The sequence below is a fragment of the Festucalex cinctus genome, chromosome 10, assembly GCF_051991245.1.
Source record: "Festucalex cinctus isolate MCC-2025b chromosome 10, RoL_Fcin_1.0, whole genome shotgun sequence".
In the NCBI taxonomy this organism is placed as follows: domain Eukaryota; kingdom Metazoa; phylum Chordata; class Actinopteri; order Syngnathiformes; family Syngnathidae; genus Festucalex; species Festucalex cinctus.
This window is the reverse complement of record NC_135420.1, coordinates 23,592,564-23,620,391: the sequence shown is the minus strand read 5'-3', so window position 1 is coordinate 23,620,391 and position 27,828 is coordinate 23,592,564. Positions and strand designations below refer to the sequence as shown.

The 27,828-nt window shown below is 40.8% G+C and overlaps 3 protein-coding genes across 14 annotated transcripts in view; 1 reads left to right on the top strand and 2 right to left on the bottom strand.

The window, feature by feature from the left end:
- The window catches only part of fryl (furry homolog, like), a 76,483-nt gene extending 60,027 nt beyond the window's left edge, over window positions 1-16,456 (bottom strand). For 3 of the 7 annotated variants that reach the window (XM_077535417.1, XM_077535420.1, XM_077535421.1), the window contains exon 1: window positions 6,132-6,622. In XM_077535417.1, coding sequence (XP_077391543.1) covers window positions 6,132-6,415 — 284 coding nt within the window. In that variant the 5' untranslated portion in view covers window positions 6,416-6,622. Of the gene's footprint in view, window positions 1-1,821; window positions 1,834-6,131; window positions 6,623-12,243; window positions 12,392-16,143 lie in introns of those variants that run through there. The other 4 variants (XM_077535424.1, XM_077535425.1, XM_077535418.1 and 1 more) reach the window with 4 other exon arrangements.
- Window positions 16,457-16,973: 517 nt separating this feature from the next.
- On the bottom strand, window positions 16,974-19,109 carry ociad2 (OCIA domain containing 2). The gene is made up of 5 exons (XM_077535428.1): window positions 18,993-19,109; window positions 17,997-18,081; window positions 17,553-17,606; window positions 17,373-17,420; window positions 16,974-17,301 (listed from the first exon to the last, which is right to left on the bottom strand). Exons 1-5 carry the CDS (start codon window positions 19,044-19,046, stop codon window positions 17,108-17,110), a joined length of 435 nt encoding a protein of 144 aa, XP_077391554.1. The 5' UTR covers window positions 19,047-19,109; the 3' UTR covers window positions 16,974-17,107.
- Window positions 19,110-20,489: 1,380 nt separating this feature from the next.
- On the top strand, window positions 20,490-27,568 carry dcun1d4 (DCN1, defective in cullin neddylation 1, domain containing 4 (S. cerevisiae)). 6 transcript variants are annotated; one of them, XM_077534716.1, is made up of 11 exons: window positions 20,490-20,555; window positions 21,776-21,846; window positions 21,928-21,967; window positions 22,702-22,789; window positions 22,961-23,040; window positions 23,112-23,182; window positions 24,186-24,277; window positions 24,355-24,463; window positions 24,678-24,782; window positions 25,270-25,372; window positions 26,214-27,568. In XM_077534716.1, exons 1-11 carry the CDS (start codon window positions 20,537-20,539, stop codon window positions 26,267-26,269), a joined length of 834 nt encoding a protein of 277 aa, XP_077390842.1. In that variant the 5' UTR covers window positions 20,490-20,536; the 3' UTR covers window positions 26,270-27,568. The 6 variants fall into 6 exon arrangements, with proteins under 6 accessions (XP_077390842.1, XP_077390841.1, XP_077390840.1 ...); XM_077534715.1 differs by lacking the exon at window positions 20,490-20,555 and adding an exon at window positions 20,564-20,682; XM_077534714.1 differs by lacking the exon at window positions 20,490-20,555 and adding an exon at window positions 20,701-21,532.
- Window positions 27,569-27,828: the final 260 nt, after the last annotated feature.

The following is a 27,828-nucleotide window of genomic DNA, read 5'->3' as shown; positions in this document are numbered from 1 at the left end:
ATCTGGGCTGCCACTTCCTCTTCCGTGTATCCGTCTTATCAGCAAATGAAGACGTAATACAAACAGTTACCCTGTTGTCGTGTCCCTCCAAATTGTGTTTATATTGAAATAACGTGACAATATTTCAATGGGAATGTAAAATGTTGCTGTGACTATTGATCTCTCAGTCCATGGTGAGAAATAATTTAACTTTGTTACTGTATTTAAGTACATTTTTCAGGTACTTAGTGTTTCTTTCACTTTTTATTTGATACCAGATATCTGTGCCTTCTACTCCTGTGCTAAAATAAGCTATTTAATTTTTGAAAATACACAGGTAATGTGTATTTTTCAGTCATTATCATCACATAATTTAGCTTTTTTTTTTTGTTATTCACTTCACAACATTAGCAAAGCTATAGGTTCACATTGTTTTGATCTTGGATAGGTTTTTTTTTTTTTTTTTTTTTTTTTTTTACATTCTTCCTAATCCAAGTACTTTGCAAGTGAATATTAAAAGGGAAACTATTTGGTGCCCGGTCATGTTTTTTCTCTACTGTGCAAAGATATGAAAATGGGTATTGTATAACTGACAGTAAAAAAATAAATAAATAAAATAAATAAAAAAATAAAAGTCATTGTTACTTTTGTACAAAAGTAAATTGTAGAGTCTGTACTTGTTTTTTACTTTCACTGAAAAGAGTTGATTCAGGACTTCTAATTTCACCAGTCTTTTTTTAGTATCTGTACTTCTAACGTACAGCGAATGTAATGTGAATGTAATTTGCCACCTCTGTGATTATTACTCTGTTTAAATAAATGACTCTTCACACACAGCACACGCGACAGGATAATCGCTCCAAAGAATCTTTCACAGACATCTGAGAATCAGGTCGTTGTCAACTTGGAAAACGCTTAATTTTCTCCCAATTGGAATTTTGTGTTTACCCTGCTGAACATAGCGTGCACACCCACGCGGCCCTGTGCTAACATGTTACCTGGGTCTTCTGGAGGTTTGTTGTAACTACGGCGGAAATTTTTTTAGAAAACGCAGATCTTTCATTTGCTAACAATTGGTCATCGGCAGAGTGAAGGGACCTCGGGCAGCTAAGAGGAATTCATAAGTGACATGTAATTAGCATTTCAACAACAATTTTTTTTTTAATTCACTAATATACATTCCAAAAGGCATTTTGTGCTATAGTAACACTTAGCACTAGAAGCGGCAGAGAAGATCCCCATCTAAGCTTGTCCTTCCCACAGAGCAAAGAGAATATATATGCCTGTGGGTATTACTCTCTTTGCATGTGTTTATATGCCATGTGTGTTAAAGTAGACAGTGTTAGAAGGGTTATGCAGTAATTACAATAACATCGATGCTTATAACCATCAGCCCATCTATCTATTTTGCATTTATGTTAGCATTAATCTTGTGGACTTTTTGTGGAAATTACATGGTATGGCTGTACATTTTGGCGTGATAAGTGTACAATTTGTTTTTGAAGTAAACTTCAGTGACAGATTGAAGCCAGCACACATTGCCTCTTCCACTGGAGTACCATGTGAGTGAGTCTTCTTATGATTTCTGAAAAGTGATGTGATACATAGGCTCTTATTAACAGCAGCAGCAAAATGGAGATTCACTGTATCAAACACTGCTGTTACACAGCAGAACTTTTCTGGCATAATTAGGCCGACAGATCAATCAGAAATCGGCATGTCCAAGCAGCCAAACGGGAAAGGTTGAAAACAAATGGAAAAAGGAAAACAAAGAAGAAGTTGTCCAGTTCCTTAACAAAGACAAAATCAGTACAAACTACAGTCTAATGAAGCCCATCATACCTTTAAAGTGAGTTTTCCTTTTTTTTTTTTTTTTTTTTTTTTTTTTTTTTTTTTTTTTTTTTTTTTTTTCTTTTTTTTTGAAGAGCTCAGAATTGTTCATTCGGTAGTCTTACCGATTCAACGTCTTGTCATCATTGCTCTTTTCTTTTTTTTTTTTTTTTTTTTTTTCTTTTTTTTTTGTGTGTGTATGTGTGCGTGCGTTTGCGTGCGTGCGTTTGCGTGCGTGCGTTTGCGTGCGTGCGTTTGCGTGCGTGCGTGCGTTTGCGTGTGTGCGTTTGCGTGCGTGCGTGTGCGTGCGTGCAAATACTTATAAATTTATACTCATTCATTCACCTAAAACCTTATAAATATCCCATTACCCTTCGCCTTAACCAGGTACTTCAGAATCTTGCCAGAGTCGTGAGATTTAAATGGTCAGGAGACCAGAGAAAAGGTCAGAAAAAAAAAGAAATAAAGAGAAAAGAAAGGTAAATCAAAGTGACATCCAGCACCGACCAAACACTTCCTGCCTTCCCCATGATTACAAAATCAAAGTCTTACGCCAACCCCGGAAGCCTCTAAATTCCAGCAAATTTAGCGAGATCTCAAGAGCCCAGAGGAAAAACTAAAGAGAGGAAGGAGGGAAGGATCGATAAGGCAGAGTGAGATCAATAGAAGCCAGTACATCCAATCCATCAAAGTGAAGTCCAGCACCAACAAGACCCCTCCTGCGTGGTTACAAAACCGGAGTCTTATGCCAACCCCAGAAACCTCATACTTCTAATAAATTAAGATCTCAAGTGACCAGAGGAAAAACTAAAGAGAGGAAGGAGGGAAGGATAGATAAAGCAAAGTGAGAACCACAGACACCAGCACCAACTGATTCAAGGGGCTGTGGGAGGGAGAGGGTACTTCTGTTGAGTTTCAGTAGATGCTGGTGCGACGGATCTGGCATGCATAAGGACCACCACCAAAGAAAGAAGCCGTCAACCGCGGTCCAGCAAAGCGAGCACCCCCCCCCCCCCCCCGGAATCCCCAGGCCGCGGCAGCACCAAGGCCACCCCCAAGCCACCCGAGCGGACACCGGTCGGCGAGCCGACCCAGACACCCGGAACACCCCCGCCCCAGCCCCGGCCCACACCCCCGAGCCCAAGGCCGCAGAACGAGGCCCAGCGGGCCCCCACAGCGCCCCACCGGTCCCCAGCCCCCATCCCCCCACGACCCCCCCGCACCCCACCCAAACCCGCCATCCACCACGACCCAGGCCCCACCACCCCCGACCCCCAAACCCCCGAACACACCCCGACCCCCAGCACCCAACCCCCCACCCACCCATACCTCCACCCCCCCCCCAAACAAGCCGCCCCCCCCCGACGGCCGCCACCCCCCCCCGCGAACCCGGCCCCCCGCGAGAACCCCCCACCCCCCCCCCCCCCCCCGGAAACCGGCACCGGGCAGCAGCGCAGAGAGGGAAGATGTGCCCACCCCACCTCCAGCCGCGCGAGATTTGCACAGCGGCGGGAGGGGGGAAGCAGAGGAGGAAGCACCAGGGGAGAAGGCGGAACACCAGAACACCGAGCCCGGTGGGGAGAGGCCCCGGTCGTCACGCCAGAGTACAAGTGACACCTAACCCTGTTACTGAGTCCGCCAGCTCGCCGACTGGCGAGCTCTACCCTACACCGTGAATGTGGCCCCACCCAGTGTATATACAAGTGTGTGCGTGTGGTGCATTAAAATTGGGAGCAGGTGAGTCGGAGCAGAGGGAAAAAATTTCCCCTATTCCGACACACCCGTATCCCCCCCCAAAAAATGAATATGTATATGTGTGGTGCATTAAAAAAGGGAATGGAGGGACAAAGTGGTGGGGCAGGGACACAAATGGGGGGGACCACAGCGCTGCCAGGCACTGCAGTCCATCCCCTCTGATGGCTCCCCGCCCCAACTCACCCCTCCCCTTGGACGTGAGGTGCATTAAAATTGGAGGGGAGTTGAAGGGTGAAGACGGTGTTTCCACCCTTCCCCACCCCACCAAGAAATGTGTTGTGTGCCCTATGTGTATATTTACAAAGTGTATAGTGCAAGCTAGTGAAGTGAGTAAGAGGAGCGACCAGCGGGGCCTCACCCAACCCGGCGGGTGTAGGTGGCACGCCCGCCCCCCAGCACCCCCACCCCCTGCCGCCCCCCACCTCATCCACCCGGCACCACAATGGGCGGACAGCCAGCGCAGCAGGGCTACCGGACAGCCCACCGGCCACCGGAGCCCGCCCGGGGCGCCAGGAGTTATACCGGAGTGGGGCAGGCCCCAAACCCTCGCCCGGCCCCCGGAGCCCGACGCCCGGGCCGGGGAGGGAGCCCCAGGCCCAGGGAGAGGGAGGGGGAGGGGCCGCAGGGCAGACAGGGAAGGGGGGGGGGGGGGGCGGGGGAAGCGGGGAGAAGACGACAAGAAGGCGAAAGGGCGGCTGCAGGGCAGGAGGCGGGGGGGGAGAGGAGGAGGGAGGGCGACAAGGGAAAAGGGACCGGGAGGCAGAGGAGGATGGGCGGGAGGAGGCGAGGAGGGAGAGGCGACGGGGGGGAGGAAGGGGGAGGGGAGAGGGAACCACGGGGCACACCGGAGGCCCACCCACCCCGAACCGCGCCGCCGGGCACGGAGCAGCGGACCGCGCCGGGACGGCACCGCCCCGGGCACCAGGGGAAGCACCCCAACACCGCACCCCACAGGGGGCCCAGGGAGCGGCCAAGACGCAACCGCCACCGAGCAGACAACGGGGGGGGGGGGGGGTCAGAACCACCCCCGCCCGACCACAGGGGACGGCGTCAAGAAAATTGACTAATTAGCATGCAGTAACACCAAGTGTTGATGCTTAGTGCCCACTAGAAATAGATCTTAAGGAGTTAGTGAGTATAGTGTCGTATAGTGTGGTGTGCTCGAGCCCACTAGCAGCAACTAGGTTCCTGACTATATAAAAATAAAAAAATCAGATACAAAATACCAAATACAGAAGCAGCGAAAACAAAAGTTGTAACGATGTGGTGGCTCTCGTTAACAGGCAGAATCTAGGCAGGATTAAGTTGCCAAATTAAGATTAAAATATTCTATGTACATAGACCATATTTGTTTAAATCTTGATACTTGATTTTTATTTAAGGCAGAGATTTTTTCCATTGAGATATAATTTATTAGTAAGTTTAACCAGTGGTCGATATTTAGAGATTGTTTATTTTTCCAATTGACAAGGATTATTTTTTTAGCAATAGTAAGGGCTATAAATATAGATTGGGATTGTTTACATGGTAGCTCAATTATTGTTAAGTCACCTAGTAAACACAATCTTGGAGATAAAGGAAGCCTACAGTTTAATATATCAGCGAGCTTTTCCAAGATTTTAGTCCAGAAATGCAGCACTGGAGTACATGACCATAAAGCATGAAGATAAGTATCGGCAGTGTTTTGTGAGCACTGGAGACAAATGTCGGAGTCAGAGAGTCCCATTTTTTTCATCATATATTGTGTAATATATGTTCTATGAAGTATCTTATATTGGATAAGTTGCAAATTTGTCTGTTTGGTCATTTTAAATACATTTTCACAGATTTGGGTCCAAAAGTCTGGTTCCGGAACTATAGACAAGTCTTTTTCCCATTTTAAAGTCGGTAAATACGTTTTATTTGTGTATAAAAATAACTTATATATTTTTGATATTTTCTTTATTGTTGTTGGAGAAAGCTTTATAATATCTTTAGCTAAGACAGGCAGTTGGAGCGTATCCTGAAGTGTTGGGATTTGTTTCTTAACCATATTTTTAACTTGCAGATAATGTAAGAAATTTCCCTTTTTTATTTCATATTTCTGGACCAAGTTTGTATACGATATAAACTTATTATCTGAGAAAAGATGATGAAGGTGTGTAATTCCTTTCTGCTCCCATAGGCTTAAATGGAACGACTGATTATTAAGTTGAAAGTCGGGGTTATGCCAAATGGGAGAGAGCCCACAGGGCGCCAATTGGGAGTTTGTAATTTCTAATGCCTTCCACCAGGCAGTCAGGGTGGCGGCTATCATTGGGTTTTTAAAACAATTATGTCGTCTTATTGATTTTGTAATAAAGAGTAAATCTGACAGTCTAAGATTATTACAATCCTTCTGCTCCAATTCCAACCAACAGTTAGTATCTCTGTTGGGTTGTGTCCATAGCACAAGATATTGTAGTTGATTAGCTAGATAATAGTACATAAAGTTTGGTGCCTCTAAACCTCCTTTAGATTTACTTTCCTGAAGAGTAGATAGACTAATTTTGGCTTTTTTTTTATTCCAATAGAATTTTATGATAGCTTTAAAGTGAGTTTTCCTATTTCGGAACGGCCCGGCAGAGGGGACAACCGGGTCGCCGTCGACTGTGGTGTCTTCCTCCACAATAGTATCCCCCATGACCAGCAGGCCCATCCTCCTCATGCGGATGAGCTGCGGGCGGGCTTCCTGCGGCGAGGCGGCAGCATGCAGGAGAGGAGGCCCCTGAGCATGGGGCACCTGGGCCCCACCTGGCACCAGGTTCTTCAGAAAATCCAACTTGGAGCTCATTCGCTCGGGCGCACCGTCCAGCAGCTTATGCCACGCCATTGTCACACCATCCTAAGGTATCAGAGCGCCGCCGGGAGCTTCCACGCTCAAAGAGATGAAGGCCATGTGTGAGCCATAGGAGCTACCACGCGAGTTAAGGAGGCAGGCTAGATGCCGCACTCCCTTAAAAGTTGTCTGTCTGGACTAACTAGTCGCTGACATACTTGAACAGAGTGTAGCAATTCCCGGTACTGTAACACTACCTGTTGGAAGGCAAAGAGTCACGGCACCTGATGTGGGCTTGTGATGTCACGGCGAGTGGGCACTATCTAGGGTGGGACTCGGACATGCTCAATGGGAGATAACACAGGAGGACGAGCCAGGCCACTCCCCCCCCAGCCAGACCGTATTGCTTGCCCAGTCAAAAAGACGCAGAGGCAAAGAGGGAGATTGACAGGCCGCGTGAGAAGTAGGAAGGCATCAGAAAGCGAGCTAAACTCGTCCGCCTGCGGGAACTGATAGCCCTTATCACTGCACTTAAATGCTTGTCTCCTTCCACTCTTCATAAAAACAAAGCTTGTAGAGTGAGTCCACATTCATCGAGGGAGTTACGCTCCAGTCTCTCCTGCGATTTAGAGACCAAATAAAAAAAAAAACTTAAAAAAAAACAAAAAACTTTTATACCTTGACTTCTCAATGACATCTCAAATCCTCTTTCTCGACTGAAATGAATGGAAATGCCATTAGTCCGTGGCCACCTCTGTTACACATAAACAGAATTGCTTGGTTTGCACAATAAATGCACAACTCTGCCCTCTTGAGGTCACATAATTGGAAGGGCACCACAAAAACTAGTCTTGAGATGCAGGAGAATTGCCTTATGTCCTCATATATAGTGACCAAGGGCATTTATTGTAGGAGAGGCATTCATCAATCACTTAATTTTCAAAAATGCATTTATGAAATAATATTTCTGCAAGTGATGAAATATATATGTATATATTTGTTTCAATATTTAGCACTGCAAACAGAAGCACTTCCTCTTAAAATCTACCTGGTGTCTATTTGATGTGTGGTGTTTATATTTGAACGATAATTAATTACATTAATACATATTGTGATGCATCAAATGACTACATAAAAGGTCATTTACAGGCATATTGTAGTATCACCGCCTGTTCCGATAATTTTTTTTGAACGTGGAAAAAGGAAGCTACTATTTGAGGTGTGGCATTTATTTTTGGAGGACACGCACGGCAATTGATTGGTACATCCAGAGGTAGGCATCCTCATTGACTGGAATTATATATTAAGTAATGTCTTATTTAAGGTGTGGTGTTCCTTTATTAAAGCTTTGACAGGCATCTATCCTTTTTCTATTGCGTTTGTCCTCATTACAAGGATTGGTAAGTGGAGCAATCTATCCAAACTGACTTTGGGTGAGAGGCGGGTACGCCCTGGTCTGGACGCCAGCCAATTGCAGGGTGTATAGAAAAACATGCACAGCTATGGACAATTTAGAATCTTCAATGAACCTCATGTTTTTGGAATGTGGGTGGAAGCTGGAATATCTAGAGAAACCCTACGCCAGCGTGGGTAGAACAAGCAAGCTCCACACTGGAATGACCAGCCAAGATTCAAACACTGAACCCTAGAACTGTGACGCAAACTCATGCTAACCGCCACAACATCGTGTTGTCATACAGGCAGTGTGAAAAGGGGGTAGGATTCAGTAGTGCCAGCAAGGCGGAAAAAAAAAGTGTTTTTACAAGACAATACCAAAAAAAAATACAAAAAATCCAGGTCTAACAAATCTATCAGACACAAGAAGGAAGGTTGGCAGCTCTTCTGCCGAGATGGTGCAGAGAGGGTGAGGCAGCACATTCTGCTACAAGTAAGAATCACTAAATCAGCCAGAGAGGGGGCCGACTGAATGGTGACAAGTAGGGTCGCAACAAGGTGGTACATTTCTGTAAAGTTTCTAATAAATTTTCATGGGAAGTTAAGCTGGGGAATTTTGGAACGACCCAAAATTGGAAACAAACGCTACCTCAAATTATCTCCCCTCATTGAAATGATTGGAAATTTCATTAATCCGTCCCAGTCCCCCGTAAAAACTAAATTGTATTATTGTAATGTACAGCATTTGTTATATCAGCCGATGCTTTTATTTTGCAGAATAAAATGAGAATAATTCTCTGTGGGTCCTGAACGGCGAGTATGCATACGCGGGGTCCACTTTAATTAAATATAAACTATATTTAACTTCCCTATTCAGAGCAAACCTTGAGTTTTGTAAATTCCTTGTTTATTCGCATGTATTCCCATAAATTCCCAAGCAAAATCTCCAAATCTGAAAACTCACGTAATTTTGCAACCCCAGTGACAAGCAGACGGCCGATGATGGCAGCTACACATGCGTCTGGTCTTGTGGCTGCTGGACAGCAAAAACAATGGCGTCGCATAGGAGGCCAAGATCCTAATCAGCCCAGGAATGTGAAAGAGGAAGTCCCGGGACAATGTGTTGCGCTCCCCGTGTCGTTCTAGGTCCCCCGCCCGCCTGCCCGCCACCCCCTGTCTTGTGCTGCTTTCAAAAGCATGAGAAAACAGGAAAACTTGTGGGCTGGGACCCAGAGACTGAAGTCTGTTCTGTCAGTGTGTGTGTGTGCGTGTGTGTGTGTTGAGAGGGGGCACTGAAATATACAGTCATGATGATCACTAGGATAGTGCACTTACTTGACCTGCCTGACTGCCACAGCTGTTTTAAAACAAAGTAACACTGCCCCCTGATGGTAAAAGTTATATGCACTTTTTTTGTCCCCAACAACAAGGCCACACAGAACAGTACCAATCTGTGGGGCATTTGGTACTGGTCCACACAGAGACTAAATTGACACAAACATTTAAAAAAAAAAATCTAATTCTAGTGAATAAAGTGAAAAAACATGACAAAAACATGGTTTAAAACAACTGACAAAATGACAAATATCTGGCCTATAAAAACTAAGAAAAATATATCAAGAACCTGACAAAGACCTTCACCGCATGAGGAAGCCCGTCTTTGTTCTCGCAGTCACAAAAACGCTCGCTGCTACTTTGTGTTGTGTATTTGGACTTTTCAGATGTGTGTGGCAGCCTTATAAGCGGGGGGCTCTCCATCTTTTCCCTAGCGAGCGAGAACAAGCAAGTCTATGTTCAAGTTCTAGATGGGCAGACAAAGAAGTCCGGCTGGTTTGGTCACAAGCCAGAACGACAGTCCTGAGGCGACCCACAGGGGAAATTGAAGAATGTGACCCGACCGGACGGGACCCATCATCAAAATGTTGTCTACCCCATCAAAAAGTAGGATTTGGAAACATTTTACACAGTTTTCTGCAAAATATAGGTCCCTAATGCCAGAAAATGCTGAAGCAAGCTATAAGTCTAATATTATATTGCAGGAAATTTTTGTCAGCTAGTCAGCTTTTGCAACATGGTGGATGACTGGTTAGTATGGGTGTGCCAAAAAAAAATAGATTCATAAAATCGAGATTCTCATTTATGAATCGAATATACATACATACATATATATATATATATATATATATATATATATACATATATATATATATATATATATATATATATATATATATATATATATATATATAGGATCTTTTTGCAAGTTTTTACCTGATTTTAATGTCTGTCAGTTATTTTTAGACTTGTCTGCTTTTTGTCTACTCTTTTTCCTATGTAATTTTGTTTACATTTTTCATTAGATTTTACAGTTTTGCCATTTTTTATACACTTTAATTAGATTTTTGTCTGTTTTTTTAAATTGTATTTCTTTACATTCTATATTATGTTTTGAAACAATGCAGTGGCAGTCCTATTTTTAAGAAGAAAAAAAAAGGAACAAATTAAACTCAAAAGCCACTATGTGCGAGACGACAGCAAGTGCATGACTGTGTGATGCATCGCTCTTCTGTCTAGAGTTTGTGTGACACAATGAAAAGTTACACAAACTTGGAAGGATGGAAAACAAAAAGGCAGGGAAGAAAAGTCAACTTTGCACTTTTCACAATCGGGCCAAACAAACAAAGAGATTAATACGTGCAGTTTGCTCGGTTCCCACACTACTTAGCTCACAGTCGCTAAGAAAACCTCGACCATAACACACGCCACAGAACAACACACTTAACACGTATAACGGATATTGTGGTTACACAGACCAAAAGTTTCTCCAAAAATATATCATACTTTCGAAAGTTCTGCAATCTGCATTAGTCATTCATTTTGCATATTTAGCACTTAACTGGTCTCTTCTCCCCTCATCTGTTTGTCTATAAGTGCCCTGCAATTAAGTGGCAAGTGGCGACCAGTCCGTTCTCTTGGCAATGGGATGGTTCTGCTGTGCTCTGCACAGTTCTGGGCTGCCACCGGATTAAAACCTTCTCCCGAAGCAGCGGAATAATCTGTAGATTACCCTCCGACATCAAGCGGTTACATAACTGATCCCCTGCATCCTAAAGTGTACTTCCCTCCCAGTTTAGCATCGGCAAGGCTGATTTAAAAAAAACAACAACAAAAACTCGTCATTAAATTTAGTGCGCTAAAGTCAACCAGCATTCAACCTCCAGAGACGAATGCACCTGAGGTCATACATAAGTGGAATTGTTAGTTTATATATATCAAATTCTTTTTATTCATTTTAACCATTTATGCACCAACCAGGGATTGTTAGTTTAAAACAGAATTCCATTACTATGGTAGTGGCAAAACTAGAAGAAAACAGAAGCTGACATGTACCATTAACCAATAACCACCATCAAGCTGCAAGGGAATGAAGGCCGCGCCACTGAGTCACCCGGCGGCCAGACAAAGAAGTTGTTGGAGTGTGAGAACTTCACCGCGGTGTTGGTGGTGAGAAACGGGGTCATCAGCGCAACAATATTGACTCCAAACAACTCAACCAGCAGCCTAGAAGACATGTTGCAGTGATGCAGCATATCCCGACAAAAAAAACAACAACAACATAATGTGCTGTTTTCTCATGCCGACAGACCTGTTAGTAACACATTATCACACTTCCTGCTTCGATGCGGTGACTTCAAGTTCAACCCAACAAAAAAGTGAGTCACACCATTGGGGTCAAAAAGGTTCTACGTGTTTCTCTAATGTCACTAAAAATATTTAACCTAAGTCTTCCACTCTTCAACTAGATTAATGACTTTGAACGGCATTATGGTGCCACCACAACTCCCCAAGGAAAGAAAGAGAGGTTAGGTGAAGGGGGCGGCTAAAGGTCAGTGTAACGAAAAGCATCTGATCAATGATTAGCTCGGCCTCAACCGATATGACCTGCAATCTGCTTTAGTATAAGCAATAGGGATGCTGCACCAAAGAGGTGGGAGATCTACTTGAAAAAAGATCTCTTATACTCTGAGTGATGATTTTTAAAAAAACAAAAAAATTATCATATTTGATAATGTACTGTATTATTGTTGACGGTTTGTTTTTGTACCTTTAATAGCAAAATACAAGATTAGTTTAACATCTAATGGAATTTTGTTCCCCTTCTTCTCAGTACTAGCTGTATAAGTTATTGTTTTTATGCCAAAATATTTTTAGAGTTGTACGCCAGTTAAAAATGTGAAAATGTTACGAAACGTGTCAGAACAGATTATTCCCATTATTTCATTTGAGAAGAATGTTAAAAATCTAGACAATATTGATGGTTTTGAGGTTTTGTGGTTCCACTGCACATTTCTGTGGTGGCATTTTTTCTGATATAGGAAGCAGCAGTTACACAAACAACAACAACAAAATGTCGACAAGAGCCACGAGGGCCTCTTTATATGCAGCAAACAGACGGCAAATGACAGGCCAGGCTCAGTTGTACTCACCAAGACTTTTGGCGGAAGGAGGACGGGACAAGGAAAGTGATAGGAAGTTGTTAACCCCATGAAGACATTCCTCTTATCATTTTCCTCAACCCGGACAAGGTCATATTTGAATGCAGGAACGAAAAGTAGTGATGCAACTAAATACGGTGAAAAGTACTCCGACGGCCTCCTTCTCTGTGGTAAAAAGAAGAGGGTGGTTTCCTTCCCAAACATCAATTATGACCAAAAGCCTTGCTCCCGACGCTCAGGATAATCTTCCTCAGCAGGGCTCAATTATAGTTTATTTCCAGCTCCCGGGCTCGGCTCCACGCAATCGAGTGAAAGAAAAAATAAACATGTCGAGAGCTCACTAAGTCTTGCACTGCTTTACGCTACTCAGGATGGATGAGACAAGGTAAACAACTTGTTGAAGACGAAAGATGAAATCATCTTTTTTGACATGTACATGAAATTTGACCCATCACAACTTTGTTAATGGCACCAACTGGAACATTTTGGGCTATCTGTGTCTTGCTCAAAGACTGATTGGACACGGCTGCCCCTTGCAACAAAATCCTTTGATACTATGTTCTACATAACTGAATTATTACGGGTCAGACGCGTGGGTGTTATTGCTACAATATCAACAAACTGGATGACTGTCTATTAACATGCAAATAATGCGATACTATCAAGTCTATTCCTACTGAGTTTTCCATTTCTCAGTTAAAGAAGTAGTCGTTAAAAAAAATAATAATTTTCAATTTGTTCTATGTGCCCAAAATTGTATGAAATGAAAGCAATTTTCTATTCTTCTAATTTCTAGTTCCTGATCATAAAGTGACCACAAAGTCGCAAGTACTGATACAATGAAATAAGGCCCGATACCAGGGGCTGCCACTGGCTGTCGACAAAAATTAACGTTGTCTACTTCTCGTCTCAACCAGCGCCAAAAGTCTCCATGCTTACTTCCTGGTAGGCTGCTACAACAGCATTTCCAAATATGGGTATGCCGGCTACCAGGTCGCCGTCGTCTTTCGCCCTGCCACGGAACCGTTTCAACGTTCAGCATGAAAAGAGCTGATTTGGCCAACCCAACTCCAGCTCCAGATGTCACTCATCAAGCCACGCCCCCAAAGGCACACATGGATACTACAGTACGTACATTAATTCCACTCCATAAAATCAGCTATTGTATTTTTACATTCTCTTTTATGATGTTTTGTTGTGGTTTTATACACTACAGTGCTATTTTTTTCTTTGTTAAAAAAAGACATAAAATGTTTCTATTTTTGTGTGCATTGGAACAGTTAATGGTATTTTAAAATCATTTCAATGGGAAAATTAGATTTGATATACAAGTTATTTTCTTGATACCTGAAAAAAAACTACTTGGGTTAAAACATGATAAAGACAAGGTAGCCTAGTTTTTATTTAATTAATCTGCTGTGAAGTGACATGTAAAACCAAAATAGAGGATGAAAAGCAGACGCCCTTGTTGAAACAGGTGACCAGTACGCTGAATGGAGGTGACGGGCCAATGAAGCAGGTGCTTGGGGGCCTTCATCAGCCCAAATATTTGCTCAGTCCCGTGCGTCAACGCACTTTCCGCAGTGCAACACCACCGTCAGCAGAAGCACAAGCAGGAGGTCGCTAATTAGAAAGGTGGACGACGCATAGAAAATGGCGGTGAGGCCAAAAATGTGTGTGTTTTGATTTTACACCAGCATTTTAAGAGATTTTCACGCTCTGCCTGCAATGCTGACTTGGCTGTTAATCCATGCGGGCCAGTTGAGAGGAGGAAGGATGCTCACAGTCTGGAAATTTCACAGAGCTCAATGTTTCAACTTTGTGCGCTTCAATGCCATTAATGTCTCACCGGATTAAAACAAACACACTCATTCATGGCAACTCTGCCTCTGAGAACCCTTGAAATACAGCATGAACTAACTAGGGCCGCCAGTGAACAATTAATCAACTTCAAATTGACATTGCAATGTAGTAGAATACTATTTCTGAATGAATTGTAACGCCTGGCAATTATAAACATGACGTGGGTGACATCTAGGGCTACAGCTACCAAATATTTTAGAATCTATTATTATACCAATCATTACTGATGTTAGATTGTCTTGATTACATGTGTTGCTCCACAGTTTGTGTTAAAATATCCATTCGTTCAAGAGTTATTATAACAGTGCGAGACGGATTCTACACATTAGTTTGTGTTGTTTTTTTATGTGCTGGCATTAAGTTAGGAGACTAAGACTAATAACAAACTGCTTGAAATCTTTTTTTGTTTTTTAAGACTTCTTCACTATCTGCCAAAATGCTGGTTGTTCAGAAGTGAGTTGAGTTTATTGCCACAATACAGCGACGCGTCACGCTTGTATCTAGAATTTTTGCTCACAAGTCAAAGCAAAAAAACAAAAACAGAAAACTCGGCCAGAGATTGAGCCGTATCTCGAAAAACACAAATGTCGGGTCACTTTTTATTCAAGGCACCACTGTAAGGTTGTTTATGTATGTAAAGTTGGACTATTTATTAATATCCAAACTAGGGATGTTAAAAAAAAAAAAATCGATTCTGCAATATATTGCGATATTACAGCTCGCAATTCTCGAATCGATTAAATAGACAGCCGAATCAATTTTTAAACATCCATTTTTGATGGAAAAATATTCAACAAAATGTCTTACTTTGGGTTAGGATTCATACCTTAAGCATGGAAGAATGTTATATTAATGGAACATTAATCCTTAATATTTTTATTTCAATGTTGTTCAAACATGAAACAGATTACAACCTGTTTATTAAATACAGTGGCTCACAGTTATCAGACTGAAGTTTCAGATAAATAAATAATACATTTTTATGCAAATCTTAAGAGTGTACATGTACAAGTTTACTGAATATTATTTTCTAAATTTGAGTAAAAAAAAAAAATCACAACAATTGAATTATAAATTCATATAATCGGAATTAATTGGTATTGAATCGAATCGTGACCTATGAATCGTGATATGAATCGAATTGTCAGGCACTAGGCAATTCACACCCCTAATCCAAACCATTTGAGAATTTATTAGATATCCCATATACGGTCATACCTTACTAGTAAGAAAGACACATTCATTCTACCAATGTGGCCAAGAGGGTATTTGTGCCTGGACTTTCAGATAGATACCTTGGATACCAAGAATATGGAATAAATACTCAAATGACTTTCCATAAATACACAAGGCAAAACAAATTCTTCATTATGGCAACTAACATTGAGAATTAAAAAAAACAAAAAAAACAACAACAGTCCTCAGGTCAATCTCAGCCCCATCACTGTTGTGGCTTAAAGTCCCTACAAACACGCCATCTTAAAAAAAAAAAAAAGAAAAAAAAAAGAAAAAAAAAAGAAAAAGATAGACAGAGAGGGCGAGAGAGAAGAGAAAATAATACTGACCCCAAGCACAAATGCCATGTTAGGCTTGTTATTCCTTTACTAAATACATTCAACTTGCATATTTAGTGGTGTGTTTGACTATTCTAAATCTGAAGATGATTTTAAAACGGTTAGGGTGATTAACCGACTTCAAGCAACATCCTCTCAGGAGCTTTTTTTTTAGCTCATGTATTGGGGGCTAATGTAAAGAGAAATGCTAGTTAGCCACAACAGCCAAGTTTGAACTTAATGTTTTAACACACCAGGAACAACTGCAATGCTAACCGCCATATAGAAAGGAACTAATATGGACTATATGACACTTTTAACTCCTCGTTTGGCATGCTTTTAAGGCTGCGTTTCAGAACCCCATACGACAAAGTTAGCGTGCGGTAACGTTGACTACAACATCAGGATACTAGTGACCATCGCGTTCTTCAGTTTGTTTTTCCCTTACATTTTTCGACACAACGGCGTTACTTACAACTTTGTTCTCTTCTATATGTCTTCTCTTTCTCTGTTCGTCGCTCCCCCGTTATATTTGCGCTATGCGGCTGGCTCGCACACTTCATTCGCCAAACAAGCTCCAACGTCCTGGCCCCCCTCCATTGGAAGGATTTGCGTAGTGGTGTGATTTGTTTTTTTTTTCCCCTCCTCAATCTGCTTCGGTGTTGAAAGTGCTCCCTCTGTCAGAGCAGCCTGTGGTCACTTCGCCCCGCCTTCCACTGTTTTGATTGGCTCCACTATGGTACGCCTACATCAAATACAGCATCCTATTGGAACAAATTATGTGTCAATCTACCAAAAGCAACGCGTTGATTGGACGACGTAGTAAGGGCAACATTCCTACGGGTTTGCTCGCTTTATACTGGAGTACACCGGTCATACTTCGGACGGGCGGGTGCGTCGATAAATGATTACAGAGAATTAATCAAGGACACAAAATACCCTAAAAGGAAGACACCCGGACTGATGTGTATGCAGGCGACGTCACCCACGTTGTTTAAAGTGTAAGTTTGTCAATGAGGTACCGGCAATGGTTCGCCATAAAATTAAAATACTAAAAAATGCATGTTATTAAATAATAGTAAGTATAATAATATATAAAATGAAACAAAATAATTCAATGACATGTCTACAGACTCATTAAATTTGATTGTAATGTATTTTAAATTTGTGATTTTAAATGATTTTCTTTCAGACACCACTAAAGACTACAGACTGAAACAAATGTACTCAAGTAGCCTGCTGTATAACGGCATTTATGGTCGAAAGGACAACAGCGCTCTCTAGAGATAATTTAATGCAAGTGCTGTTTATTTTTTTTTTAATGCAAGATAACATTTAGAGAATATCAGACGGTATTTGTAAAGGAAGTTGCCATTATTTATAACGTATCCCATCCTTGCACATTTTCCTTTATTTTTCTTTTTATTTTGTTGTTTTTATCATTCTGTTGGTGCAGCCTGAGCTTTTTTCTTACACTCTTCACACACATGTTGACAGGGTCGGTGACCATGGCTAAAAGGGCCAGACCAGGGGCCAAATGGTGGTTCGATCCCAGGGCCAAGCTCCTGGAACTTCTGACGACAGGTGCTCATGTAAGATGCTTTCCCCACGGCAAAGCCAAGTATTCCGGCAGCTGAAAATTAAATAATCTTGATTCAAGAACTGCTATTTCTAAACAAACATAACCAAAGTCCTGTTCCACACCTGCTAGTTTTGGAAAGGGGCCAAACCTCTTTGATTTTTTCCAAATACCTGTGTGGGAATACAACCAATATTAGTGAAAGCATTGAAATTGTAACAAGTAGTGCTTGAATGTGTGAATGTATTAATTTATTCATTTTTTTGTATGTTATTATTATTATAATTATTATTATTTTGAATTACCATTGTAGATGAGAGCTCCCGTGATAGCCATGCTAGTAAGGGATAGGGGAAGAGCTAAAGAAAAGCAAAACAAAGATTGTGTTATTTTTAAAATGTCTATGGAAAGTAAAAGCTCATAATGCAAAGCATACCACATCATATACATTGTCAAACATTTTTATAGTAAGGTTATAATATATATTATAAGGCATGGTAGTATGACGATTATGAATTACTGAGTGCTCAAAATGGATTAAACTAACTGTAGCATAAGCTATCACGTGGTAACTGTTGTCCCCACATGGTCTGTTTCCAGAGGGCTCCCTACGAAAAAATGTAAACATGAGCTTGAATGCAGTCTTGATGGACGAGTCGGGCCCCTGTTTTTCCATGTGGCTCCGCTTGTACAATCCTGTCATTTTCCTTTTTTTTGTGTGTGTAGGTGTGGGTGTGGGTGTGACTTACCTCTATACCAGAAGCTTTGCTCTTGACATTCTTTCCACACCTTTGTCACATCTTCCCTCTTGATATGTCCCACAGAGGAGGTGCACTTGAAGGGTACAGACCGGGACCTTTACAGCAGAAGTCACTAGGTAGCCTCTATGGGCATGTGCCTGTTCTAAAAATAGCTGACTGGTGATTGGGCATTGTGATTTCCTGAGAATGTTGGAAGTGTGTGTGTGTGTGTGTGGGGGGGGGGGGGGGGGGGGGGGGGGGTAGGTGTGTGTGTGTGGAGTGTATGGAAGATAGTGAACAAGCTGTTTATTGCCACACCCACCTTAGGTTGTCTGTCAAATTAAACATACAAGACAAATTACAAGTTCTGTTTTTAACCAAACACATAACTTTCCCTTATTAAAGTAACGTAATGCTAACACATGATGAGAAACTCCACAGAAAGGTTAACGAATAGTGCCAATGTCTCAGTGTCAGGTATATGAACACAAACTGTGGAGAAACATTGGCAATGACATTTCAATTCATTTCAATAAGTACTGATTAGTTCAGATACGGGTGTTTTGAGTTACGTGGATGGTCACAAAACAAATTTAACTTGTACTAAATTGTAAGGCATCACTATATTATCAATAAATATGTATTGAATAAAAATAGTGGACACCCAATATTCACTGGCTGGGGGTAGGGACTGGAACTAATAGTGAAAATCTGTGTACAAGAGCCAGTGAAAGGCATTGATAACCCCCCCCCCCCACCCCCCCCCCGCCATTGAGGGGGAAAAAAGAAAAAAATCTGCAGGTATGCGGATCTGCGGGTTCTGAACCGCGAGTATGCAGGGCTCCACTACAATCAAAAGTAATATGAGCACATTTCCCGTTTCAGAAATGCGTATCAAACTTGTAGAGCACTCCTAAAGAAGTAGCTGAGTTTCAGAAAGGCTGGTGACCTCTGGTTTACAGGCATTAAAATTGACAAAAGCCACCAAAAATACTGAAAACTAACCTTCCACTCTCCTTTGCTGGGATTTTCGTTCTTCCCGCTCGCTTCAGTACTCATGTTGGAGCAGCTTTAGTTCCCCTAATGAAACTTTTCACTCTTTGCTATAACCTTTCCTCGAGTAAATGCTCCTCCCTGCATTGTTTTTGACGCCGCCCCAGTTCAGAAAACACACAGGTGGCCTAACTGTAGAACACTGTGATTAATAAGACAATTCAGTGCAATAGTAGAACATTTTTCTGCTACGAGTGCCACTTTTGGCCTCTAACATAACCTTAGGATGAATATAAAGAATGTCAAATACATGCTGAAGCAGATTTCCATAAAGCTTTTTGAGCATTCAATATCCTTGTATTTCAGTGCAACTAGTCTTAACTAATAATGCTTTTTCCGTAAAGCCGTACAACTTATTACTTGTAGACTTATTACTTGTAGACTTGTAGGCACTAGTTAAGTCTTTTCCACTATTGTATGACATTTGTGCACACTGGGACTAGGAAAATGTAGTCATAGCAGTAGAAAGACTACGTTATTATTAGTGAAACAAGAAACGAACATATATCGTATTAATTTGAATGTCAAAAAGTGTCACCCGTCGTGGAACAAAAATGTTACCAGTAACACACAGTTGTTCTGTAATGTGCTGAATTGTCTTACTAGTGAGGACAAAGAGCACACATGGACCTTACAATGGATATCAAGCAACTTGTACTAGTGCTGTTTCTGTTTAATTTGACAATACAGTACATATTTACAGTACTATCGTTTAAAATACTTCTACTGTCGTTGGTAGGAGCTCACGTGCACAAATGCACCACTGCTACCACTACTGAAAGGTGGGTGGTCGTCACGTGACTAAAATCGATTAATCAAATTACTCGTGGGCTGTTACTGCGCTTGACCTGATGTGTAGGCGGGGTCTTGCTGCCTTTTGCGTCAGAGACGCTTTTGACGAGACAGCTCGACTAGCCAATCGAAAGAGAATACCGGCGGAAGTGCCATGGAACCGGTTTTAATCACATTTTATCACATTTAAAAAAAATGTATATTTTAAATGAATTTGAAGTGTAATATTATATGATAAATACATATATGTATAGTAAAATTCTGAAATTAATCGTATGTCTCATTGATGAACGATTGTACACGCCCATTTGGGGGATTGTTGATCACTCACATAAATGCGTGGGCGGTGTCCGGAACCATTTCTATGTCGACGTGACAGCACGACTAGCCAATCGAATGGTGGCACAGGCGGACCCGGTTTCGATGGCTTCAATCATGTTTCTAGTAACAAAACTGGACCAATGAATTGTAAAGATGGGCTATGCCCTATTTGAGATCAGTAACCAATCACATAGGCGCATGGGTGGAGTCGCTGCGAGGTGTTTTTGAAGAGGCAGCTTGAATGGCCAATGGAATGGTAGCATGGGCGGACGTTGCACGAACCTGGTGCCAATCGTTGTCCGCGGGGCGTGGCTTAACATCCACTTGTCCCGCCCATTGGCCGGTCTGCGGACTTCCCACAGACAGTTGTATGTTTCAGAAAGATGCACTCTGATGCGGCCAGTAAGTAGAACCCCATACCGGCTCTATTGGTCACAATGCGACCGCTCAAGTGGAAAAGAGCGCGTTCCGAACATGAATAGAAATACGTTAGACTCGACGGCGTTTGCGTATTTCCCCAGCTCTACGGGTTCGATGAATTTTGTGCTATTTTTTCGTCGGTCTCTTTGTTTTTGCCAGTGCGACAACAAAGGACGTGTACAGAGTCTAAATGGACTTCCAATTCTAATTCGCCACCACACTTTTTTTGTTGGGTGAAATTATGTAAACTCACACCCTTGTCGGCCGCCTTCGCCTTCCTCGATTACAGTCGATGTTTTGTTTTTTGTTTTTTTTTCGGATGCGAAGCTTTAGTTCATGTTTATCTGCCTGCGTTGCGATCTTTTCACATATTTTTAAAGTCTTCTGTTACGGACGGACGAAGAGTTTCGGTTTTAGGGGAGTTTAGTGGACGACGTAACGAATGTGGAAATGGGTCAAATGCGTGTGTAGGTTTTTAAGAGAGTGAAAATTGTGACGCAGTTGAGTTAAGATCTTCCATTTTGCCCGCTCGCTGAGTTTAGCCGGCTTTTTTTCGCCGAAATTAGCTCGCATGATAATTCTTACATTCGCGTGTCGTATTCAACCAATATTGACGGTTTGTATAAATGTAAAAAAAGAAAAGAAATGCTTGTAAATCAGTCTGGTTGAATGTTAGTGGTGGGGGGCAGATTGCTTTGAAAGAATCGCTGTCTTTTTGAGGTTCTTGGGAATTGTAGTTCTTATAGGCTTTAGTCGAGCTGGGCAGATATTTGAATTTATAGCGGAAATGGACTACAAATCCCAAGTGCACATCTCGCCTTGCTACTTTGTAAACTCCGCGCAAGTTGCACTGCTATTTTCGGTACGCAAGCTAACACTAGTCCGCTGTGTTGCTTTTAATGACCACGTTCGTTTTGCATTTGACGACCATCCGGAAGCCAAATACACACATTTTGGAGGCACGTCAAACGTCTGCCCTGTCATTTCGTGTTCAAACATCACGCCGCTGCACTCTAAAGCTAAGCCGTGAACATCAATTGACACCGCTAGCGTTAGCCGACGGACGAGCTTGGGACTTTTGACAAGGCAGGACGTCATTTTCGTGCAGCTTCGCGTCTCCTCGTACTTGACTTGATTTCCATGTCCACAATTGCCTAGAATTACCGTACCTCGTGTCTTTAATTATTATTTCTTTTTGACAGATTTTCAGCTGAATTCTCACTTGACTACGCTGGCCAGCATCCATAAGATTCACCACACTTTGCACAGGCTGGTAAATGCATACAACAAGTTGTGTTTGTTTCTTAAGCGTATACTTATTTGGCTTAAAAGCGTTTGGCATCTCTTCTGGCAGAACCTCACGGAAGACGTTGGACAAGAGAGCCACACGTCAGGTAATATCTGCAATGTTTTACCTCATCTGGATGGAGCATTATTTTTTTCAATTTTTCCATCTTGTCATTTTGGATTATTTCATAATGTATTTCGAAATGTTAATACATGGCAATCTTGAAAATAAGCAAATTTTTTATTAATGTAATGTTGATTAAATGTCTCTTTTCTCTCTAATAAAAAAATAAAAAATAATAATCCCAGGTTTGGCTTTCTTAAAAATACACTTCTTGAAAATGTGTGACTTTTTTTTTTTATTGAAAGCTACAATAATTCTCATATATGATATGATATAATATGATATGATATATGATACGATATTACATTTGCCCCCCCCCCCCCCACCAAAAATAAAGTTAAAAATAAATAAATAAATTATCTGCTATATTGGTGCGTTGCTTTTGGCAACCATTCTGTCTCCCTCTGTAGGTAATTGTTTTTGTGTCTCTTGGACGGATTGTAACTGTTAGTGAATTTTGTTGCGCTGTACTTGGGACATGCAGTAAATTAAATTCCATAAAGCAAAAAGTAATTTGTTTTAAAGAATCATATTTTAAAAAGTGAATTTTGAAATCTACTAGAAAACATGATGATGGTAAAAAAATATATATATATATATTGGGAAACAAAAAGGATCAATGACAAAAATACTACAAAAGAATCCAAAACTGTTTGACAAAAAATACTCAAATGTGATTTGTTTTTATTTATTTATAATGATGATCTTTTTCTTTAGCTTGTTGCTCCAGAGCCATGCCTCCGAGGAAAAAGAGGAGACCCACTGCCGGGGATGACATGTCAGCGAAGAAGAGTCGACAGGACAGGTAGGATTTATTATTATTGTCCCAGTACAATACAATACACACATTAGGGGGAAAAATTTATATATTATATATAAGACTATTGGGACAAATATCACTTCATTCTTCCTCTTATTTGTTTGATATTGCAATTATTAGTGAAATAACTTTCTTTTGTTACTTGTGCACTTTCAGAAAAATTGACTCTCCACTCATCCGCGAGGAGGAAACCTTTTCCAACAAGAGATGCTTGGAGTGGTTCTATGAATATGCCGGTGAGCCAACACTTTATTGCTTGATATCGCATTGTTTTGGCCATGTGATGTGTGACGCTCGTCGTCGATAGGCTGCGATGACGTGGTAGGACCAGAGGGCATGGAGAAGTTCTGCGAGGACATCGGAGTGGAACCGGAGAATGTAAGCTGACTTGGTTTGACAACCATGAAATTTTGGGATTTTAGTTACGTGTAGGCGTGTTGAAATTCATCCACAGCTTATTGATCAATAAAGTATTTGACAACTACTTTGATAATTGATTGTTTTGAGCCATTTTTTAAATTAAAAAAGTTAAATAACAATTTGAAAAAAAAATGTCTGAATTTTTTTTAAATGAAATTAAAATATTTCGAAAGTAACAACTACTAATTGTATTAATAAAAACCTTATAATAAGATATATTTTTTTTCCTTTCAACAAATAGTGCCATGTCCTTGGCACAGTCTGCTGCTTCTTTCACCCTTCATCAGGTTTATGGGGACAAAATTGACTTTAGAAATTTCTTAATCTGCACCTTTTACCCAGAAATAAGCTACAACTATTCACCATTTGAAGTGAATTCACACTATAGAAGCATTTTTTTGGCCATTTTACAAATGTAATATTAGATCAATTCAATTTCTTAAATTGTACTAAGCAGCCAGATCCTTTGTCACAGAATCTTACTATGAACAGTGCCAAGCAGCAGTCGGCATCAGTACAAGACCTTCAAGCTTCTGCTAGAAAGCAAAAAAAAAAAAAAAAAAGTCAGGAAAAGTCTACTAGAACATCTGAACTTTATTTGGGATTAATCAGAGGCACTTCAAATGGTGGCAAGTATGTGCTTACCTCCATTTATATAAATGAGTGAGTGTGATTAGGAGGGTGTACACACTTTTACAAACACATCCGTTATTCATTTCTACTTCCCCTCTTGAAAATATTTTCTTTTTACAGTAGAATTCTACAGGTTGTACATTACATTAATAATGGGAAAAGTTTTGAAATGATTTATCTTGTTCTTTTTTTTATTTTTTTTTATTTTATTTTTTATTTTTTTTTAAATATACAGGGTATCACGAAAACCTCATTTGAATGGGGTGTGTAAACTTTTTTTTTTTTTTTTTCTATGATCTCTGACAAGGTGGTGTTTTGTTTATTGCAGGTTGTGATGCTGGTGCTGGCATGGAAGCTGGATGCTCAGAGCATGGGCTACTTCACGTTGCAGGAGTGGCTGAGGGGCATGGGCTCGCTGCAGTACGTATGCAACTTTTTTTTTTTTTTTTTTTGGAATGGGGTGTTCTCTTTGTCTGACTGACTCGTAATCTTTCCAGGTGCGACTCTACTGAAAGGTTGAGAAACTCGCTAGACTTCCTGAGGTCTGTCCTCAACGACAGTACCAGCTTTAAACTCATTTACCGATACGCCTTTGACTTTGCCAGGGTGAGTTTGCTGAAGTCACAGATTGTGGAAAAAGGAGTGCTTTGCCGCCCTCTTGTTTCAGCTATAAAGAATTGTATTTTAATGTTGGTTGTGAAGATACAGCAGTTTGTTTACAAGCCATTAAAAGAGTCAATTTGACAGAACGTGTTGGCTTTAAGAAACAGAATGTTTTTGCATTAATTTCATGACATATAATTAATGTGTGCTTTGGAAGGAGAAGGATCAGAGGAGTTTGGACTTGAACACGGCCAAGTGCATGCTTGGCCTTCTGTTGGGAAAGACGTGGCCCCTCTTTCCGGTCTTCAATCAATTTCTAGAGGTAAGTAGGGCCCACTGTCGACGGCCGCAGAGGAATTAATGGGAAAGTAAAAAAAAACTTTTCTAAGGTTCAGTTGTTTTGCAACATATATTTTTAAAAAGTAATATAACTACAAAAATAAGACAAAAAAAAACAAATTACCTTCAAATTAATACAAATTTGATGACTACCAAAATAAGAAAAAAAAAAAAGACATACGCATGGAAAAAAGCAAATATGATGCAATAATAAATACAAAACTATGAGATGATCGATGCAAAAATGGGAACCCCCCCACAACTATTTTGGGGGAAAAAAGTTCATTGTCCAAATATTACACAAAAACTAAAAGATAAGCTAATTAATGTAAGTTTCATGCATTTTGAAGACAGGCAGCAAAACTATGCTTATTCTAATTGTGCCAAAATATTTTTGGTATAAAACTTGTCCAATTACAGGACAGAAGCAATGATTGTGATGCAGTTTTGTTGCTGTTTTATTTTCCCAGCAATCCAAGTACAAAGTGGTCAACAAAGACCAGTGGTGCAACGTGTTGGAGTTTAGCCGGACAATCAACTTGGACCTCAGCAACTACGATGAGGACGGAGCCTGTAAGTCAGCTCCATGTTAAACATTACCGTAAGAGAGTTACCACTCGGACCAATTGGTTAAGGAAGAGGAAGTCGCGATAGGTCCATGGCTACTCCATTGATGTTGTACTTTATAAAATCAAGAGCAAAGTATTAATTTACTTTTCTAAGAACAAGACACACGCCTAACTTTGCCACTGAAGAGACAAACTGTTTGTTTGTGCTTTGCTTAAAAAAAAAAAAAAAAGTTGCACTTTGCTAGAAAGAAGATAAACTAATCTTTTAGAAAGACTAGATATTTTTGATTCACTTTTTATTTTTTGTTTAATAGACATGCTATTGATGTAGCACTTTACTAAAAAGATGAACTTTCGATCTTGCAGTTTACGAAAAAGACAAACTTTTGGCGTTAGGCTTTCCCAAAAAGAAGACGAGCTTGATACTGCGCTTTTGTATAATGGTAACAACCTGATGTTGCACTCCCTACTTAAAAATAAATAAATTAATTAATTAATATGTTGCACTTTCCTAGAAAGAAGACAAATCATCACACAGGGCTAAATAAACTTTCTTTTTAATGAAAAGAAGACAAACTACTAAAAGTTTCCAAAGCACATTGGTCCTTTGGTATTGCACTTACCCAAAAGGAAGACAAGTTTGATGTTAAGCTTTTCTGTAAATACAACAAATTGATGTTGCGCTCTCTTAAAAAGAAGACAAACTGTTATTGCATTTTACTTTCCTAAAAAGGAAAAAACAATAACTTCCTTTACTTGCTTACAGTGTAGATTTGAGCATCTTTCCTTCCTCCCAATGCAACTCTGCAATGTTAACGCAAATCTTTCTTCCCTCCTCCCACCAGGGCCCGTCTTGTTGGACGAGTTTGTGGAATGGTACAAGGAAAGACAGATGTCCTAGCTACGACTTGGGGAAAAAAAAAAAAAAAAAAAAAGTGAACATAAAAAATACTGTGACGACCGCAACAACGAGAATCAACTACGTTAAAACAAATAAACAGCCACGGGTGGGGGTGGGTGCACGTTACCAGATCTGGTAAAGCTTTACCACTTCCCACTAAGAAAATGAGAAAGTATTATGGATTGGAGAAAGGAGAGGGGTCCGAGTCTTAAGGGTGAGCACATTTAGATAATAATAATAATAATAATAATAATAAGTCACATGTTGGGTTCCCATGGCAGGTTTCAGCTGCCTGTGCTGTTTACTTGATTAGTGCCAGTCATTTTTTGTTCTTTTTTTTTTTTTTTTTTTAAGCACCAAACAAAACCACATTGCTGCTAATTCCATTCGGGTGGGCCGGACAGGCCCCTCTTAGCATTTATTGGTCCCCGCACCGGGCCAATGGATGTGTCCACTTAGCTGTGCCTCAAACTTTACCACACACGTAGATGACATGTACATATGTGTAAAGGTTGGGAGCCTGTTTGACATCAAACCCGCTGTCCATTTTGTCCCCAACGTGTGGTTAAGTCTTCCTTTTTAGTCCAATAGTTTCAGGTAGCAAGCGCCCACTTCCCCACCAGGGTGTTGGAACGAGCATTTCTAGCGCCACCTACGGGAACGTGGGACAGGTCGGAACGGTGTAATAGCGCTCTGCTGTTTTTGTTTTTTTGGTACACCTTTCTTGTCTTTTTGGCTGTGCTGTGACGCTGACTCGTCCAAATGATTTTAATATTTGCATGCAGCTCCTGACAGCCATTTTTTTTTTGTGTACAGGAATTTGTGCAAATGTTTTGTGCATACCATAGTTTTTTTTTTTTTTTTTTTATATAAACACCATCATGTTGTTTATCCTTTGGCTTTCCGACGGGAACTCATGATAGTGTTTATCCTTGTTAAAATCTGGAAGAAAAAAAAATGCGTGTAACCTCATGGTGGAACAAGTGTTCGCCTCATTGATGCCGCACGAAAAAGCTAGTGTGGCGTACGCAGTTTATTTATTGGCAGTGCATCTGTTACCTTGCACATGCGTGCACAAACACAGCACCACCTCTGGTTTCACTGTATGTGGAATAGACAACACGCGTTTTGTGTATAGATTTAAGTTCATGTTCTTGTATTCTCTTGTGACAATGCAGGAAGGTGAGCGTGCTTGTCCCAAATGTATATATGTACGTAAAACTAAGTGTCTATATGTCGGTTTTCATTATAACCAATGTCTATATACTTAAATAAAAAGGGTTTATTAAGTTAACTCCACTTGACTTGTTTTGGAGAACTTTATTTCTAACAGGAAAAATCTGCAAATACATAATCACACCGTGGTAGAAAATCATGAAAAAATAAAATAAAAAATCATGCAATACAATCTTATTTCAGGTAAGAATACCCAACTAGTTACTCAGATGTAAAACTGGATTTCAACAGTGTTTTCAAACATTATTTGAACCATGGTCTCATGGTAGACATGCATATGTTATGAAAATTTAAATAATGGCCTGTTTTAAATTACTCCAGTA